This window comes from Vicugna pacos, chromosome 16 (assembly GCF_048564905.1).
Source record: "Vicugna pacos chromosome 16, VicPac4, whole genome shotgun sequence".
In the NCBI taxonomy this organism is placed as follows: Eukaryota; Metazoa; Chordata; class Mammalia; order Artiodactyla; family Camelidae; genus Vicugna; species Vicugna pacos.
The window spans coordinates 42,501,638-42,522,042 of record NC_133002.1 but is presented as its reverse complement, the minus strand read 5'-3'; the positions used below and the strand labels follow the sequence as shown (position 1 = coordinate 42,522,042).

General features: G+C 49.9%; 1 protein-coding gene across 1 annotated transcript; it reads right to left on the bottom strand.

Moving 5' to 3' along the window:
• Positions 1-5,335: 5,335 nt before the first annotated feature.
• CCDC92B (coiled-coil domain containing 92B) lies at positions 5,336-15,828 on the bottom strand. Its single transcript, XM_072940045.1, has 3 exons — positions 15,699-15,828; positions 11,556-11,603; positions 5,336-9,198 (listed from the first exon to the last, which is right to left on the bottom strand). Exons 1-3 carry the CDS (start codon positions 15,826-15,828, stop codon positions 8,606-8,608), a joined length of 771 nt encoding a protein of 256 aa, XP_072796146.1. The 3' UTR covers positions 5,336-8,605.
• Positions 15,829-20,405: the final 4,577 nt, after the last annotated feature.

Below are 20,405 nucleotides of genomic sequence, written 5' to 3'. Positions count from 1 at the left end.
CCTATTCCAGGAACTAATGGAAATTGGGAAGCTGAAGCTGCAGAGGTGGGCTGGGGCGAGCCTAGGACCTCATAAAAATTGCAAAGGAAAGTGGACTTTGTCCTGGAGTACAGGTAATGAGAAGGGAAACCAGTGAATGGCTTTAATTAAGCATTAAGGCAGGAGGAAGGGAGGTGAAAAATGCTCTGTCTACTGTGTGGGGAATAAGAAGGACTGAGTTAGACTAGGGGGAGCTGAGTATGGACTATTGCGCAAGAAGGCTGGAAATAAAAGTGAGACCTGACTACAGCCCACCACAGGGAAGATGGATAGTCGGGTGTTACATGAACCTAAAGTGAATTGGATTGGAAATCTGCATCCTACAACCTCTACCTTGTCCCTTTGTAACCTTGATCAAGTCACTTGACTTTCACTCCACTGAAATAAAAACACCTGTCTAGCCTGTCACCTACCTGTTGGGAGGAGACAGTGTAACACTCACTCAGTGATTCACGCAGGCTTTAAGAGAAGCTCTCAAGAGCTCAGTGCAGCAGGAAGATCAGAGATGAACCAGACCCAGTCCCCACCAGGAGGTTTCAATCTGGTAGATGAAGAAAGATGCACAGAACAATCTCTTGTCTAAGGCTGCAGAATAAAAGCCTTAAAGAAGGCTGTTCTGAGTCTACCAGGAAGGCAGTCAGGGAGGACTTCTGGGAATAGGCTACATTGAAGCTCTGAAGGATAAGGATTTTAATAAGCGAGTCAGAGGAATCATATGGGAAGACACAGGAGGGACTCTGGGAATTTATTCACTCATTTATTTAATTTTTAAACCTTTTAATTTTATTTAGAGTTTTGAATATAATCACGTTCAAATTTCAAAAAGCATAAAAGGGTGTACAATGAATCTCTCACCTGCCCCCAGCCACCTAGTTTCCCTTCCCAGGGAGTTTCTCTTCCCACCAAGATTACCAGTACTTTTATATTCTTCTAGAGATAACCTTTGCATATAAGAGAGTGTGTATATATATATATATTTACAGTTACAAAATAGTAACACACTGTACCTGCTATTTTTTACCCTGATTTTTTTACTTACCAGTATATTCTGGAGATTGTTCCATGTCAGTACACAAAGAGCTTTCTCATTCCATTTTATGACTGGATATATTCCATCGTGTTGTTGTGCCATAATGCTTTGAACCAGTCTCTCAAACTGATGGGTACTTAGTATGTATCCATGAAAATCAAGGAATTTGGAGAATTGCACCCAGTCCAGTGTAGCTGAAGTTGGAAGCCCCCTCCATGTTGGTACCACTGTTCAAAACCAGACGCATAGCTCAGTTTTAACACTGTGAACAGCAAGCTGGGGGGTGGGGAAATAGATACAGACAAAAAGCATCCTCCTTTGACCATTTTCTCTATAGTCTGGTGGTCCAATCACATATTAAGCAGACTATTTCTTACTTTTAAGCTGCCTCCACCAATGTCTTTTCACCATAGTCTTAACAGCAACTACTTCCACCACTTTCCCCAACTGTTTACACCATTACCTCTATGTTGTGCTGTGGTTAAGGTGACCGTATGATTTATCATGCAAATCAGGACACTTTTGAGAGTGAAAGTTGGCACTATTTATAATGACATTGGGACAATAGGCATAAACCGAGACTGTCTGGGCCAAATGGGGATGTCTGGTTCTCAGGTGAGGAGTATAGCAGCTAAACTGGGGGACTTCCTGAAGGCGAGGACCATACCTTATTTATCTGGACATCCCCAGCATCTCCCCAGAGCCTGATGCATTGCAGGTGCTTAATGCCCATCAGTTGGTTGAATGGATGACCCGAGTGTAGGCAGAGCCAAGCAGTCCTTTTGAGGCTTCCACAGGGTTTCACCTTCGACCTCCATTGTTATATACAATACCTGGTCTTTCCTTGCAGATACTCCTTTCGTGTACTGTATGCTTTGACCTTTGTATCCAGAGCTTCAGATCATTTCCATGATGCCTGGCTGAGACCCACCAGATTGAGCCCTGGAGAGGTACCAGCCTGTACCATGCCCTGCGTTCCTCCTATATCCTCCTCATGGTCAGGGTCTGTGAGTGCCTACTGATCATTCAGGGTGCAGGTGACCAGTCTGTCCAGGGGCCTAGTGACTATGCAGTCCCAGCAGCAGCCTGAGAACCTGCAACTTGGCTTCTGTGGATCCCCTCCCCGTTCCCCAGCAGGCTTCTGTCACGCAGTCCCTATCCTCGGGGCTGTCTGGGTGGCACTCCCCATCTTTACGGGCCCTGGGGAACGATGCTAAATAAGTATAAAGGGAAGTTTATCAAGGCTGAGACCTAACCTACATAATTAGCCTGCTTAAAGCCTCCCACCTCCCTAATTATTGTTATGGTGGATGCACCCACTCAGCTGGGCATTCCTATTTCCCCCCTCCTTTTCAGAGTTCCCTGGGGTAGGAGAGGTGAGTGGGAACCCAAACCCCCTGGATGGTAGGAGGGAGTCCCCTACCTCAGTGGCCTGACTGGAGGAGCCCATAAGAGAGTAAATGCTCCACCTCTTTCAATCTAAATTTGTGTAGACAGAACTGCCAGGAGAGAAGGGGTGACAGCGAGACTCCCTGGGCCTCAGCCTCCCTGGGCCTCAGCCTCCCCATCTATAAAATGAAGAGGTTGCACAAATGATCTCTGAGTTTTCTTGTGCTTGGCATGCACAAGGCCCTGCACTGTGACTCTGGGCTGGGCCCAGCTGGGACCCCAGGGTCTGTGGGAGGACCCTCAGGCAAATCCCTCTCTCTCTTCCCCTTTTTCTCTCCTTTTTCTTGACTTGAACATGAAACCCCAGAGTCCTGGGTAGATGTTTACCCAGGGCTGGGCCTTCCCTTCCCTAACTGCCTGGCGAGATAGAAGGCCAGGAACAAGCAGAGGCCAGGGCCATACTTCCTGGGCCAGTTACCGGTCTGGTCCCAGCTCATCCTGGGCTCAAACCTGATCCTCAGAAGCTGGAGCAAGGGACTGAGATGGGACGGTGAAGGCCTGCCTATCTCCTCTATCTGGACACACCTGGGTAGGAATCAATATGCAGGTTAAACCAACCAGGGATTATAAAACCAAAAAATCCAGAAAGTTCCAAAAAGCAAAACTTGAATTTGCAACACTGGCAACTATTTATATATCATTTACATTGTATTTGCAGATATTTACATAACATTTACATTGTATTTACAACTATTTACATGGCATTCACATTGTATTAGGAAAGTTTAGTAATCTAGAGAAGATTTAAAGTATACAGGAGAGTGTACATAGGTTATATGCAAATACTATGCCATTTTATATAAGGGACTTGAGCATTGGATTTTAATATCTGTGTGGGTGGGTGGGGTGTGGAGGGGTCTTGGAACCAATCCCCCACAGATACCAAAGGACAACTGTATGTGACTTCAAGTCTATCTCCATTCTTGACTCCTTCACTATGTGACCTTGAACAAGTCACTTACCTTTTCTCAATGCCAACTTCTGTGGGAGAAGCATCTTGGGAAAAGAGGCGGGAGCCATCCCAGGTCTACAAAATCAAGCTCAGATACCATTGTGTCTGTTCAACTGCTTCCTAGTCCTGGCAGCTGGAAGTGGTCACTCTTTCCCTTGAGCTCTGCAAATATTTTAGTCAATGTACATTATTAGTTGGGGCCCACTTGTTTCTTCCCCACTGACTGTTTTCTCTTGGACATTGTCAGGACTTGTGGGGTTAGCAAGGCACTAAAACCCACTCAAAATGGCTTTTAAAAGTATGTCATGGAGAGAGGGTATAGCTCAAGTGGTAGAGTGCATGCTTAACATGCACGAAGTCCTGGGTTCAATTCCCAGTACCTCCTCCAAATAAAAATAAATAAACCTCCTCCTCATAAAAAAAAAAAAGAAATAAAGAAAAAAAAGTGTGTCACAGATTGGAAGAGACGAATGAAAAATAACTAAATGCATTGGGACCCTGGATAGGCTCCTGGAAGGACCCTAGTGGAAAACCTGATGAAATTCAAATAAGGTCTGTGGTTTAGTTAACAGCCATGTACGAATGTTCATTTCTTGGTTTGGATAATTGTACTATGATAAATTCAGATGTTAACATAGGAGAAGCTGGGTGAGAGAACTCTGTATTATTATTACAACTTTCCTTCAAATCTAAATTTAGTTAAAAAATTAAAGTAGAAAAGCCCCACAAATTAATGCTGACCATTTAAAAACAAAAGTGGGAGAGGGGCTTATTGGCTTGAAAAGGGCAAAGGTATATGGGCTACAGGTATAGCTAGATCCAGGCAGCTTAATTATCTGGAGCTGTCTCCATCTCTCCTGGTTTTGCTTCTTTTGTAGCGCTTCATACTCAGGCATCCCCATCCCTAGTGGTAGCAAAAGTCCTGCTAGATCTCCAGGCTGATATTCTGCCATTTTAGCAACCTAAGAATTTGTCCTTCAATAGTCCTGGTTGGTTCTCTGCTGTATCTCTAGCACCTAAGTTGGTCTGTTAAATGAATAGTTCCAGTAAAAGTGCTGACATGGATTCTCATTGAGTCAGGCTGAGTCACATACCCATCTCCACCCCAATCAGTGTGACCTGCCTTACCTAGGTCACAAGGGCAGGGTCAACTCCCCCAACACATGGACTGAGATGGAGAAGGCTGTTGCCCAAAAGGAAGTGATGGGTCCTATTATCAGAAGAAATGTTGCAGGCAGAACCAATCTATCCCCTGCATCCTTAGAATGCAGAGCTGCGGCTTTTTCTCCTAGAGCCATCCACAACACAGACCTACACCGAAAATGTATAAGCTTGAAGGTGCTGGGTATGCTGAGCTCCCAAACTGCAGTCCCAGCCCTCATTAGTAGAAGATAAGATTAGGGCTCTTCTCTGATGGAGGTGGGTGTCAGAGAAGGAGAACCAGCATGGCCAAAGATGCCCAGAATCCCAGATTCCTTCTGGGCCAGAACAATGGGCAATTTCAGGCATGGAGTCCTTCCAATCCATCCCTGCCAACCATAGCCAGAAGCCTTTGATCCAAGGTTTTGTTTGTTCATTTGCGTTTTGGTGGCAGGGAGTGAGGGGTAGGGCTAGCCTGAGCCTCAGGACATCTCAGATGAAAGCCTTGTGCCTTATGTGAGGAATAGCGACTGAGGGGACTCCAGAGTATCAGCTCCCAGTCTCACCCAACCCACTGGCTAACTCCCAAACCATTCTCAGTCTCCTCCACATCCTCTTCACGGACCTGCAGGGATGGAGGGTGAGGGCAGGGCGGGTGGGGGACAGAGTGCCCACAGAGAAAAAGTCTGACTTGTGTTTTTCGATATTTTATTAAGAATAAGGCATATGACAGTCACCCCTAAAGCACAGGGCTCTATTTCTGTGGGTGAGTGAATACACTCTGAAAAGCATTGGATTAAAAAGCACAGCCAACAGAGAACTTGGAGCAGAATTCCTCTGCCGTGCCCGTGGGGCTCCTGCCAGGTGCTTCTGCAGCCTTGCATGTCCCACATTCAAGGTTGGCACCTCAGCAAGAGGATGCTGAGAGATCCCCAGCTCCCCACAATGAGGAGATGCTGCTCCACCCCCTCTTGGCCTCCTTCTTTTCCACCAGGGAGGCCTCTCTTCTGCTGCTTGTTTGGGGAAGGGCTACCCCCATTTCAGCCCTGCGCTGGTTCCCCAAGCTGCCAGCCACTGTGGGTGGGATATGGGGGAGCAGGGTAGAGAGCCTCATGCTGCATTGCCTGTGGGTCCCTGGCTGGCTTCTGGAACCTGGAGAGGTCGCCACTTGAAGCTCTCCTTCTTGACTCCAACTAGGGCCCCTGAGTGTCCATGTCAACCCGCCCCTCTCCCCATAGGGATTCTGCAGCAGAGGAGGGGAGAGGCGGGGAGGAGAAACAATCCTTTCCCTTCTAGTCACCCAAAGGTTTCAGGGGCTCATGGGAAGGGGTCTTTCCTTTGGCAGGGTGGAGCCCCCACGCCAGGAAAGGGGGAGGGCCAGAAGCTGAGGGTAAGGCTGAGGAGTTTTGGAGCACTGAGGTCAAGGGCAGGCTGCTGACTCCCAGTCTCAGTCTGCTGCACTGAGGGTTCTGTTCCAAACCCAGGGGCAGATGGAAGGAGGGAAGTCTCTTGTCCATTATTTCCAGGAGAGGCATGGGGAAGGGGAATTAGAACCCTGTATCTGCTTTGGCCCCCTCCTCCAGCTTGGGGGAGGGCTGGCTGCCTTACTTCCTTTCCCAGACACCCCAACAACTTAGCTGAGAGTCAGCAAGTCAGCACTCAGGACCTTTCATCTGGAGGATCTCCAAGCACACCCCACAAACAATTAAGTGTCATCATCTCTGTTTGCTGGAAGAGAACCAGGAGGTGGGAGGTGTTGATAGGGTCACTTAGGGAGAGACAGGCAGACCACTGGAGGATATATGGGGTCTGCGGGGGGCAGGGGGGGCCCAGTCAGACACCTTAGGTACTCAGGAGGAAAGAGGGAAGAGGGCTATTGCTATAGAGCTGGGGGAGGCCAGGCAGGCATAGCTATGGCTTTTAGTGGGTGGGTGGGTGGATAAAGTACTTCACCATCTCTTTAGAAGAACCGACGTAACAAAGTCACCCTGTTCACCCCAAAAGTATGGTTGCAGAAGATAAGGGTCTGGGTGGGTGCCTCCAGAAAGACCGCCTTTCCCTCCTTCCCACAGTCCTCTGGGCCCCTTCAAGTGAGTGCAACCAAGAATGGACAGAGGCCTCCTCACTCAGACACGTTCTGAAAGGGAGGGCGATAGGTTGAGGGGTACAGTGAGTCACCCACATTTGAGGGGAGACAGAGGGCAGAGGCACAACCACAGAGACTGGGTGGGTGGGGAGGGCAGAGGCGGGAGCAGGCAGAGCAAGGATCCTAGGCCACTACTGTGGCCCAAGTGAAGCTGGACAGCACTGTCTGTCCCAAGGATGCCCACACCTTGGCTGCTGGCCTTCCAGTGGCTGCACACCTAGAACAGGCCTGGTTATTGCTCAGTGGTCCCAGGGGTTCTGGGTGCGGTCAGCTGGGAGGGCCCTGCATGTTTGGGTGGGTGGGGAGTGTGCTCGCCAGTTTCCTGCTCCCTCTAACATACACAGTGAAAGAGGGTAAAATTAGGTATCTATCCGCCCTCTTCTTCGTGGGGCCATGATGGGAAAAGGGTTCATCACCCCTAAAGACCTCCGGGATCCCTGGGTGACAAACAGAAGGCTTGGCCTCAGCCAAGGTCAGGACCTGCCAGGATGGGGTGTTTTGGAGTGAGGTAAAGGCCTCTCCCTGCCCCATGTCCTCCCTCGGCAGCCCCTGGAAGACCTCACAGGCACTTAGGACTTGATGCAGGACCAACAGAGGAGGGATGGCATGAGGCGGCAGGCTTCTAGGGGTTTGTCTTTCTTTCTAGGCTAGAGTCCGAAGTTGAACTTCCTGCCTTTGGTCGTGAGAGGGAGCTAGGGAGAAACGCGTTAGGAGGTGGGGTGGTCCTCTTCATTTCAACCCTCCCCAACCTAGACAGAGGGCACTGAGCACCCCGCCACTGTTAGGTCTGATAGGATTGGGGGTCTAACCTGGGTTCTCACCGTCCCCAGAGCTGAGTTTGATAGAGAGCAAACAACTCTCTATCAACAACCGCCACTTCCAAGAAGCCGGGCCCTTCTTCCCGCCTCTGGGTGCAGCCAGCTAATTAGGAAGCTGGGCAAAATTAGCACCAATAAACAGAACTAGGAAAACTCCCAGGGCAGCCTTCAAATTCCCAGCTACCTCCTGAAGGCAGTTTCTGCCTTTCCATAAGCCTGACCGGGCAGTCCGACTCTGGAGTGTCCCAGGAGTCTAAATACCTAGGTCGGCATCCTGGGGAAGAACTGAGCTGGAGACAGCTCAAGACGAGGATCTGCCACCAAACCCATTCTATAACCCTCTCCTAAGGGTCTATGGGTGCTAACCTCTAGAAATTCAAACTTTCGTCAGTCCACACTTTCCCCACCAGAGGCTCTGGAGGAGGCGTCTTCTAAAGTGTTCCGTGCACACCAGTAAGGACCTATCAGTGGGATGGGGGAAAGAAGCGGCTTCCGAGGAAATGGTCCAGCCTCTAGTCCCCAGCCTGAGCCTTCCCTCGGAGGAAGGCTCGGCGGGAAGGGCAGCCGTGCGGGGCTGAGGGAGGCCGCAGCGGGAAGCTGGAAGGCCTAAGGATGCTAAGCGCCACTCTGGTTTCTTTCCGTAGGCCAGTCCAGCCTTCCCCCTCCTGCCAAACGATTGTCGGCTTTCCTGGGGCAGGGCGTGACCTTCGCCCCTTCCCCTCCCAGTGGCAGGGTGGGGACCTGAAAAGGATCAGTACTGCGAGTCCTATCCCTGAAAAACCGTGCATTCGCTGGGCCCCGGGGAGGAGCTCCTCGGAGGCGGAAGGGGAGAACTCGAAGCTTCGGCCACGTCGGGAAATATAAAAGGAGGGGGCGGCTGAAAGGGACGAGGGAGCAGAGGCCGCCCCCGCCCCCCCCGGGGGAGGGGCCTGCTCCCTTGGACCCCGGGTCCCGCCAGGGCGGCCCGAACTGTGTCCCAAGCCCGGGGCCGGGCCGGTCTTCCCCCGCTTTCCGCCCCGCCGGCCCCGCACCTACTCGGGGTCCGCGGGCGCACTGGGCGGGCTGGGCGCGGCCGTAGGGTCGGCTTGGTCCGGGGGCTCCTGGGGAGGCGGCTGGCGCGGGCTGCGGCCGCTGGGCCGCGGGGGCCTCCGGGCGTAGAGGAAGAGCGCAGGGTCGGGCATGGCGTCGGGGTCGTCCGGGGCGCCGGCCGCGCGCTCCCAGGCGGCCCAGTCCCGGCCCGGGCCCTTGGCGGCGGCCTCGGCGGCAGGCGGGCGGCGGGCTCGCTGTGCACGCCGGCGGATCCGGGGCTCGGCGGCCGCGGCAGCGCCAGGTCCCGGTCGCGGAGTCTGCAGTTTCTGGCGCGCCGCGTGCAGCTGGCAGGAGAGGTAGGCGGCCGCCTCGGTGTGCTTCTGCAGCTCGGTGCCCAGCACGGTGGCGCGGTGGCTGCGGCGACGCAGCTCCTCCAGGAAGCGGCGCTCCTCCGCGCGGAGGCTGCAGCGCAGCGCCGACACCAGCGCCTCGCGCTGCGCCACCTCCCGCCGCAGCTCCGCGTTGGCCGCCGCCCGCGCCGCCAACTGCGACTCCAGCGCGCGGCACTTGCTCTCCAGCTCCCGGGATTCCAACTCTGGGAAGGGGAGAGGCGGGGAGAGTGAGGGTCCCCGCCTGGCCGGACCTGCAAAGCTCTTGGATCTTCGGGGCGAAGCCCCGCACCTCCTCGACTGCATGTCCTGCTGTGCCCGCCCTCACTCCCCACGCGCCGGCTACGCGGCCTGCCTTTTCCCTCCTGGGGCCCTGGCGCCTGTCCTACTCTCTGCTTGGCCACTCCTCTAACTCTTCAGTGCGAAGCCTTCCTTGACGATTTATTCACTCTACGACTTTTTGTTGTTGCTGTTGAGCCCTATGTGCACTGTGTTAGGCATTGTGGGTATGGTGGATACTAAAACATTTCTCCCAAAGCTCACAGCAACATAGTGGGAGAGGTATGGTACATAATTAGTAAAGAATGTGAGGCTGCATCTGTGACACGTGCCAATAGGACACTGTAACAAGAGACTGACCTAATCAGGGGAGGCTTCTCAGCAGAGGAGAGACTTGGGTAATGATCTAACAGATGAATAGGAGTTTAGTAGTGAACAGGGTAGAGAAGGGTGCTTTGGACAGAGGGTAGGACTTGTGCAAAAGCCTTGTGGCAGGAGAGACATACAAGAACAAAGGACTGGAAACTAGAAGTGTGGGGAGGAAAGGGGAGTTAGTGTGCTGTGAACCTAGTTTCTTTCACAGAGAGAGCATTTATTACATTTTGTGATTTTTTTTCTTTTTAATTGTTTATTGTTTGCCTTTGCCCACTGCTTTGGGTTTCAACCCTGGATGTACATTGAGATCACCAAGAGAACTTTAAAAAATAGTTTCCTAGACCGTACCGAAGACCAACTAAATCAGAGTCTCTGGGATTGGACCTGGAAACTGGTACTTCTTAAATCTTCCCTGGTGATTTTATTTTTCTTTCTTTTTTCCTTTTTTTCTTTCCCTGGTGATTCTAATGCACCCCCAGAGCTGAGGACCTCTGCCTCCTGGATTATATGCTCCATTTCAGAAGGGATCGTACCCCAGGATTGGCACATGTGAGTGAGTATGGGGACACCGGTAGCACAAAGGTGGCAAAGGGCAGGTAAAAGGTGACTCTGGAAAGGATATGAAAAGAAAAAGAGGACAAAGAAAGAGAGCTCTTAAGCCCACTGAGAGAGAAGATAAAATCCAGGACACTGGGGTAGTATCTTGAGCCCAAATGACCCCAAAAACCCTTTCAGAGGAAGAATAGTCGGTGGAATAAAAGCTACTATTGTCACAGAATGCTTCTGGCCTGGGGTCTGGGGTGTGTGTCCCCCTCCTCCAAGCACCTAGGCACCAAGAGGTTGCCCATGATCACCACTTAAAGAAGTGGGCAGTATTAGGTCCAAGTCCATAAGGATCTTTATGCATGAATATACAAAGCAATTTGCAGGGCTCCTAACATTTTACCTTAACCTTAAACTTCCAGCCTTTCCCATGCCTAGCTCTTGGTCATGTAGCTGTTGATTATAAGCAGCACATCAGTATCTGGGAGTCCTTTCTTAAACCCTCCTGACCAAGAAAGACTATTTTTGTGATTCATTTTAATTCAAGCATTTCCAGAGTCCCTCTCCATGTCAGGTAACATGTCTTGCACTGGGAGACAATGGGTAATACCCAGTCCTAGTTCTGAGAGATTGTATAATCTGGAGATTAAGATCTCAACCATGCAACCCCCTGATCTGAAAAAATTAATTATGGCAAGAAGCCAAATAACCAAATTTACCATCTTAACAAGTTTTAAGTGTACGGTAGTGTCAATAAACTCATTTTTGTGCAACAGATCTCTAGAAATTTTTCATCTTGCAAAACTGAAACCCTCTACCCATTGAACACCGTCTCCCCACCCCACTCCCCATTTTATGGGTGAAGTAATAATCTGTAAACAAATGCTTTAGAATTGTTACAATGGCAAGAAGTCATGCTTATGTAAAATGAAGAATTTGCTTATGTGCACGTGGCTCTTTTCTTCTCCTCTAGGCTAAGTTCCTTGGAGTCAAGGACCCCATAGTGCCATCTTGTTGCATCTTGACACTCACAGTGACCATGAGAAGGATAAGAAGTACTGGGGAGGTGGGCCACAGAAAGGAATGAAGTCAACCACATGGACTTTCTGGACACCTCTCCTTCCTGCTTTCATTTTCCCACTTTGGACAGAGACATGGATACAGGGCACTATGTATGGTGGCACAGGTTGTTCACTGCACAAGGTCACCTAGCTGAGTGGGCAAGTGGGGCTGATATCCTGTACTCACTCAACAAGCTGAGGAGTGGTTGCCCCAAGTCAGGGCTAGGTATGGAGAAGGCTTGGGTCCTGCTAAGTGGTGGGGAAAAGGTGACCTGTGGGTGCTTCCCCACCAGTTGTCCTCTTACCTTGCTGGTGAGATTGGGCCTCTCTTATCTCCAGGTCATGGGTCAATTCTGGAGGGAGAGATAAGAAAAGGCAATTCTGTGTACATTAGAGACAGAGAGAGTGAGAGAGTGTATGTGTGAAATCAGGCAATCACAGGCCAGTAAAAGTGACAATAAGGATCCTTAGAAACTGTCTAAACCACCCCCCATACCTGTTTTACTGCAGCCCAGAGAGGGGAAGAGACAAAAGGAGGTGTCAGAGACAGCCTGAACTTGATCTGCCTGATTCAAAGCCCAGAGATCTTCCCAGTGTAAGCTCTGTGGCCTGGATTTGGAGGTTAGTTCAACCCGTGTAGGACTGGGGAGCCTGGCTTGCTTTGGGGGCCCAGGGCACAGACCCTTCAGTTGTTCAGTTGATGGATCTGGGAAGTCTGGCGTGTCCTGGGCTGCTTGGGGGCACTAAAGGAGGATTCAGGGAGATGGCTATTTACCGATAGGACATGTGCGTTTCACTGCTTCCACAGGCAGTAATTCTGTGCCTGTGCTCTTTTCTGAATAACAGCCCTGTCCCTTTCTTTTTTGTTTTTTGTTTTTTTTTCCCAGGGGAAGATGTTAACCACCATCCCCCACTACCACACATTATGCAGTCAGGTTTCCCACATTTGGGGAAATAGCACATCTGGAGTAAAATGGATAAGATTTACTTTGTGATCATGGTATCTCCCCTGTCAGGTAAGTGCAGCTCTGTCCCTTTCTAAACCCTGGTTCTGCTGCATTCTACAGGGCAGGGAGAGGGGCTTCAAGGAGGACAGCGCCACCTGGTGCAGCCAAGCCTGCAAGGCTCTCGGCTTGGCGCTGAGGGGGTGGGGTGGGGCAGCCAAGGGGTCTGCCAAGGGCACTGGGGCAGGAGCAGTTTCCTCCTGTGCTGGCAGCCCTGTCCCCACCCTCTGCCTGCCCACCCTCCCAGACTCCACCCTTTAGAGCCCCACCCCTCAGCCAGCTGGATTTGATCATTTTTCCAACCCCATTCCCCCAACTCCAGCGTGGCTCAAGGGCTGGGAGAGGGCAAGGAAAGAGCCCAGGAGCCACAGCTGCCTATGCCAGAGGGGACCTGCTCAGGGGCACCTGTGTGTACCTGCAGGGATGCAGTCTGGGGCCCAAAGGGAGAGGGTGTGAACCTGGGGTGGGGGAAGGTAGCAGATCTCTGAGTCCACTGCCCAGTAGCGCCAACAGAGAGAGACTCACCTGTGGTCCCTCTGCCTGCCCCTCCTCACTGCCCTCACTGGCCTCTTCTGGAGACTTGGGGCTTTGCTGAAGGTGCCTTCCCTGGGGAGACCAACTGTTGCCAGGAGACAGAAAGCCCAGAGTGCCTGGGCCTTTTGCTGTGACCAGAGCCTGAACCTCTTCCCTGGGGCCCCTGGGAGGACTCTGATGCCTCTACCCCACAAGGCTTCCTGGGGCCAACTTGGCCCCTCCTCCAAGGCCCTGTGATGTAGCCCAAGGGGCCCTTGACTCAGTTGGGGGATGTAGCCAAAGGGACTTTGGCTCTGTCACTAACTGCCTATGGGCTTGTTTCTCCTTAGCCCTTAACCCCAGGAGTTGGGGGCAGGTGGGGGACACACAGTCCTAGCTAGGCTCCACTCCTCCGTCCATCAAATCTCCCTGCCCATATTCTGGCCAGAGTCCCCACAGTTTAGATGAGTATGCTGTCAGGTCAGATACACTGTGTGACCTTGGGCCAGAGACAGCACCTCTCTGAGCCTCAGCATCTCATTTGTGAAATGGGAACAAGGTTGCATTTGCCTCACAAGGGGTTGTTGCTAAGATTAAATGAGAGAAAATAAATAAGGGCTCTGTCTAGGGTTGAGTCAGTGCTGAACACGTGTAGGCAGCTCTTGTTTTCATCCCAGCCACCTCCCCAACCAGAACACAGCCACCCACCTTTTAAGCCTTTCATTTTGAATTGTCACCACTTTGTTGGCAGGCTCCTCCTGAAGCCCTGCCCCCTTGGTTTCTATACCTACCCTTCCCCTTTCTCATCCCCTTCCTAGCCTTTGGGTCCCTCTTTAATTTCTCTCTCTTTTTTGTTTGTTTGGTGGGGAAGTAATTAGGTTTATTTATTTATGTATTCATTTTAATTGAACCCAGGACCTCATGCATGCTAAGCATGCACTCTACCACTGAGCTATACCCACCCTCCTTGTTTTTTTAAATTGACATATAGTTGATTTTCAATGTTGTGTTAGTTTCTGGTGTACAGCATAGTGATTCAGTCATATAATATATACACACACATATTCTTTTTCATTGATTTAAAAGAAAATCTTCTCCTTTGTTCTGCTCTCTTTTCCTCCTCACTCCCCCACCCCTTGGAGACAGGGCCTTATTCAGTCATTTTAGCCCCAAGAGAGGCTGTTCCAGGCCAGCCCAGAGTTATTTTTATCTCCTTAATCAATAACCAAGAGGCTGCAGGCCCAGATCAGTCTGAGAAAGGTGGTGGGAGCTGAGGGCCCTGTGCTCCTGCCTCTTACACTTTCTTGGGATCCTAGCCTGTGTCCTGAGTGGAAGAACCCAGGTCTTCAGAATTCAGGTGAAGCAAAAAGAAATTAGAGGAAGAGATATAGGGCCTTAGAGTTCACTCGTCTCAATTTCCCATTAATGTTGTTGTTGCAATGAAGAAGTGGCATCAGGCAGGGGTGAGTCAGTATGGGCCATCCCTGCCCCACCCCCCTGCCCCGGCTGGCCTCTGCTGCCAGCCAGGCTCTGGGGAAGATGGCAGGGAGCCTGGCCTTGGAATGTGGCAGCTGAACTTGTGTATGGAGCCGGAGAGGGCTGAGAGCCAGGACTGCCAGCATCTTGTGCTATAGAATGAGAAGCCAGGCAGGTCACTCAAACCCTCTGAGTGGCCTCAGAAAACTCAGTTTTTCTCTGGGGAATGGGGAGAATTCCATGAACAGGGGATGGAAGAGAGGTAGCAACCTGAGCATACTGGGGAGAGAATACACATGTGCAAAGGGGAGTGTGGTGCTCTGGATTCTAATCCTGGCTGTGATGCTAACATTATGACTCTCTCTCTCTCTCTCTGGGCCTCAGTTTACCTACTTGTACAATGAAGGAGTTGAGCCATTTCAGCTGAGACATTGAATGAATCATTGGCTCTAAAGCCTACACTGAGGTTCAGCTGGGGTAAGCATTTGGTCCAGAGCCAAGCTCTGAGAGGGCCACACAGCAGAGGCCTGAGGTCCAAGAGGGGAGATCAGAAATGTGATTTACATCATCCTTGGGGCTTCTCTCTGTCCTAATTACAGATCCAATTGGTTGCCAGGTACTTTCCTTCAGTCTGCCTTCCACTGGTCCTCCCTTTTCCATCTGCCTTCATTTCTCCCCAGACCTGTCACTAGTCTCCCTGCTTCCCTCTCCCACCAATTCATCTGGCATACAACTGCCAGATAGAGTTTCTTAATGTAGCACAATGCTGCTCAAAACCTATCAGTGGGCTCCACTACCCACTGAGGACAGGCCAGACTTCCCAGCTGTCCTGGTATTGGTCAAGGTCTTCCATGGTCTGGCTCCAGCTGTTTCCCACCAGCGTTATCCAGTCAAATAGAATTTTTCATGAGCTTTTAGTTTCCTACCTTCTGAATGTTGCCATTCTGTTCCTATCATTTGGAAAGCTTTCTCCACCCTCATTGCCCTGTAATATCTCAGCAGGTCTAAATCTTACTTAGTGCTCAGGGAGTGGAAATGCTCCTACCTCTGGCAAGCGTGGGATGCCTGGTCCCCTCCTCCATCACCCACGCCTCAAGCTGGACATGATGTCAGCCCTCTTTATTTTTTGTGTGTCTTTATATTACCTGTTGATGTGTCTTCCCCTTAGACTGAGGGCTTCTTAAAGCTAGGAGCTGCCTGATGAACATTTAGCAGAAAAGGACAGGAATCCCCAGAAATGGTTCCCAAGTGTCCCTCCGCTGCTGAACCAGAGCCCTTTGCCCTGAAACTTGTATTTCATTTCCCCAAGACTCAGTTTCCTCACCAAGAAAAAGGGGTGATAAACACCTGCCTGTTGGGAGGCTCAGAGAGGCTCCTCGTGGGCACGCGTCAGAGATGTGCTAATGATGATGACAGTCGGCCCTTCCCCGTCCTTCCCATCCATCCCGGCCTCACCTGAGCAGCGTTTCTGCAGCCTCAGGATTTCCAGGTGCAGGTCTCGCAGCAAGGCCATCTGCTCTTTTTTCAGGAAGCTGATGTGGCGTTGCACACTCTGGATCTGATGCTCCAGGGACACGGTATCCATGGCAACCCAAGCCTGGGCCCCACCTGCGGAGGATGACAAGGTGAACCCACATCTTCTAGGTCCATCTGCCCTGCCCATCTTCAGATTCCTTCAGTGGTCTCCTTCGGTCTGGGGTCTTGTTGTAGCAGGTAGGCGATTCCGCCACTGCAGTCATTTCCCCTGTATTTACTCACCAAAGCTTCGGGAACAAGCAGGTATATTGACAAGAAGTATAATTATTCCCATTTAACAGATGATGAACCAGAGGCCCAGAGGGAAACGGCTTCTGTCCCTTGCCCCCATGTAATTTTAGCCTCTTCTGTTTCTCAGAGAAGAGAACAAATGGAGCAGCAAAGTCAGCAAAGAGAGACAGAGATTTGGGTTCTAGCCTGGTTCTTAACCAATATTCCTGCTCTCTGCTCCTGTGGAGCTCAGAGGGTGAAGAGGAGAGAATCAAACACATAAATAGGTGCATCAAACAAACAAACAACTAAGTTTACAGTTACTATCTATGATAAGTGCCGTGAAATAAACCTGCATGATAATGTGAAAGAATATAAGATGGGACCTATTTTAAATGTGAGATTGGGGAAGGTCTCCTTGTGGACATGATTTTAGGCTGAGACTTTGTGGCAAGCAGAATTCCAAGGTGGTCCCTAAGATCCCCAACCCCTGATGTACATGCCCTCCTATATCACTCCCCCCTCCCGCACCCTGCCCTGCCTTGGATGTAGATGGGATTGCAAGTACTATGGATTTCACTCCTGTGATTAGGTTAAATGACAAAGGTGAAGGATTTTGCAGATGCAACTAAGGTCTCCAATGAGTTGACTTTGAGTTCATCAAAAGGGAGATTCTGGGTGGGTCAGTTCAAAGGGCCCTTGCCGTAGGAAGAGCTCTGAAGCCTGAGAGAAATTTGGTTGCTGGCCCAGAAGGGGTAAACTGTCATACGGGGAGAGCCTGTGGGTAAAGCCACAGGCAAGGACCTGAGCGAGGCCTCTAGTAGCTGAGAATGGTCCCTGATTGACAGCTAGCAAGAAAATGGGGGCTCCAGTCCTACAGCTGCAAGGAAGCAAATTCTACCAACAACTTAGGGGATCTTGGAAGTGGCTCTTTCCCTAGTCTAGCTTTCAGAGGAGGATGCAGCCCTGCTTTGATTTTAGCCTTGTGAGACCCTGAGTGGAGGACCCAAGCAAAATGTGCCTGACTCCTGAGCCTTGGAAACTGAGATAATAAATTTATGTTGTTAGCCACTTAGTTTGTAGTAGTTTGTTATGCAGCAATAGAAAACTAATGCAAGAGGGGGAGGGTATAGCTGAATGGTAGAGTGCGTGCTTAGCATGCACAAGGTCCTGGGTTCAATCCCCAGTACCTCCATTAAAATAAATAAATAAACCTAATTGCCCTTTCAAAAAAAACCCCAAAACAAAACAAAACAAAAAAAGAAAACTAATACAGACTTGAAGGAGGGGTAGGAGTTAGTCAGAAGAGTAAAGGGAGGGGCATCCCAAACAAGAAATAGCATCTGTGAAGGCTCAGAGGTAGTGTAATCATGATAGCTTACATTTATTGAGTGCCCATGATGTGCCAAGCTTCGTACTAAGTGCTTAACGTGGTTTTTTTGAGGAACGGAGACCCTGCCACTGCTGGCGAAGGCTGAAGTGTAAGGTATTAGGGGAGAGTTGCAGGAAGTGAGGTTAGCAAGTGAAAAATCACACAGGGACCTGTAAACCATGTTAATAATTTTGGATTAATACTAAATGAATTGGGAAGTTATTCAAGGCTTTTAAGCTGGAGATTGACATGAAATAATTTGCATTTTTAAAAGATCACTAGTTGTTGTGGGGAGGGCAGATTGGACGGGGCAGAGTGGATGCGGGGAGGTCAGCTGGGAGAGTGTGGCAGTGGTCAAGGTGAGCGATGATGAAGGCCTGGACCAGATGATAGAGGTGTAGATGGAAAGAAGTTCCAGGTGTATTTGGGGGGTAGAATTAGCAGGATGGGGGATGGGTTGGACTGGATCATGATGATGGGGAGGGGCATGTCTAGGATGTCTCCCAGTTTTCCAGCTTGGGAAACTCAAGTATGAAGGCACATTTTCTGGATCTTTCCTCATTTCTTCATCATTCACACTGGACCTCTTTCACATTGGCTGTCCTCTATAATCACTCCCTACATGATCTCATCCAGTCCCATGGCTGTAAATACTACTGATACTCTGATCCCTAAACTCATTCTCCTAACACCTCCACTTGGATGTCTAATAGGTCCCTCAAACTTATAAGTCTCAATAATGAATTCTTACGATCCCTCCTACAAATCTGTTCATGCCCAGTGTTTTCCATCTTGATAAAGGGTACCTGGTTGCTCAGGCCAAAAACTTAGGAGTCATCTTTGATTCCATTCTTCATATTCCACAGCCAACCTGGCTGCAAATCCTTCTGTCTCTACCTTCAAAAAAAATATCCTAAATCCAGTCATTCTCATTATCTCCATTGCAGTCACCCTAGTCCCAGCCACTAACATCCCTCTGGGGTAGCCCTGCAGTGGCCTACTCACTGGCTTCTCACTTCCACTTTTGCCCCTCAACTTTCCACACAACCCCCAGAGTTCCTTTAGCAAATCTGATCCCATCTCCCTGCCCTCCCACTCAAAACCCTCCCATCACCCTTAAAACCAAATCCGAAATTCTTATCAGACCCTACCCAATCGCCCCTGGCTCTGTCTGCCCTCAGCTCCCACTGTTCTCCCGTTGCTGGCTCCACTCTGGCCTCTGCTTTCCCCTGAACTTTCCAAGCACGCTCTAGCCTCAGGGACTTTGTTTGTGCTGTTCCCTCTGCTAGGAATGTCCTCCTGGATACCCTCAGGGCACATTCCCTCCCTTCTTTCAAGATCCTTCTCTGATTACCTGATTTAAAATAGAACCCTCTGTCACTCTCCACTCCCTTAATCTGCATTGTTTTTTTTCCCTGTGAATTTATCACCACAAGAATATATTGCATTGTTGTTAATTGTCTGTTTCCCCTGCCAGATGGTTGGCAACAGAAGATGGACTCTGTTTTGTTTCCTCCTGTTCCCTAGTACCTAGCACAGTATCTGGCAAATAGGAGCTACTCAGTAAATATCTGGAAGATGTACGAGTGAGTGACTATCTGGAGCTGGGGCAGACTGATGGAGAAGCAGATTTACAGAGAAGGTTAAGTTGTAGCCTGAGACATGTTAGATTTGACATGCTCAGGAAACCTCAAACAAGGAGAAATAGATGTCAAGCAGACAGTCAGCATCCTGGTGCATAACTTGGGAGAAACAGGTTAGCTACCTCTATGCTGTTGTATATCTATGTTGGGATGTGTGTACCTGTGCACCTGTATGTATACTTGAGCCTGTGTGCATGCCTCAAGGAGTGCACATATGTGTGAGTGTGTGTGTTGGGTGGGGGTGGGATGTGTTCCTGGCTTCTGTTACATCTATGTGTGTGCTGTGCGTACACCTGGAGGATAAAGTCGTGTGGGCCTATGCTTAGGATGAGTAGAAAAAATGTCTGTTACCTAGCTGCCGAAATGCAAATGTTTCTGAAGAGTAAAGGCCCTTTACACATAGCCCTGGAGACTGGACCCTGGCCACAGTAAGAAGCTGAACCTACCAGCTGTTTCTGTGCCTTCCCAGAAGGACCTGAGTATTTGCTTCCAACTAGGCAGGCTGTTCTTCTCAGGGCAGAAATTTGGGTCATAAATGATCTTGGCAAATATTATTTCTTAGATGTTATTGTTTAGTTTGTCTGGGGGAGTGTGGGGGATGGCATGGGGAAGGGAGAACCAGGGACAACACAGATCTCTTTGTGTGGCTGGTGAATCACAGGCACCTCAGAGGACAAAGCCAGGAAAATGTTAGGTTTTTGCATAGAAATGCAGTCCTTGAAGCTACAGGCTTCACAAGATGCTCATGCCTGAGGACTTGGTCCAGGCCAGTGGCAACAGATGAAGGATTAGAGCTGTCAGTGCCATCTTCTTCCCATGCCCAGCCCGAGATACCCAAACTCACAGGTTGAAGTGCTTGGTGAGTAGAGTCCCTTGCCTCTGTCCACTGTCCTGACCACCTCAGGGCCTCAGGGCTTGCATTGTTTCTGTTGCCCACCTTCTCCTTGTGCTCCTAGTTCTTCTTTCTTTGAATTTTCTAGCTTGATAAAAAAAAATGTTCATTTAAAAAAAATTGTCATCAGGAATAAAAAGGGACCTATAACACAGGCTTCACAATTTATAGAGTTAATTCCAAATACTTTTGACATGCCTCTCATGGGTTGAAAGTTACAAATCTTTTTTCCTCTTGGGGAAGTTGGTGGGAGAAACCTATGCTCAGGTCCCCAACCATCAACAAAGTGTCAGGCCTAGGAACACTGTGACCCCGGCACAATTCTGACTCTCTAAGGCCTGGGCTACTGATCTCTGAAAATGACCTCATCTTCTGCTTGTCTCTGTGGGGCTTGTGGGTACCCACTTCCTTCCCCAGCTATCTACCTGCCACTGATGGGCAAGTAGGAAACTGTAGTTCTCTCTCATCTCCAGTTCTTAGAGCTTATGGTTTGAAAGAAGCACAGAAAG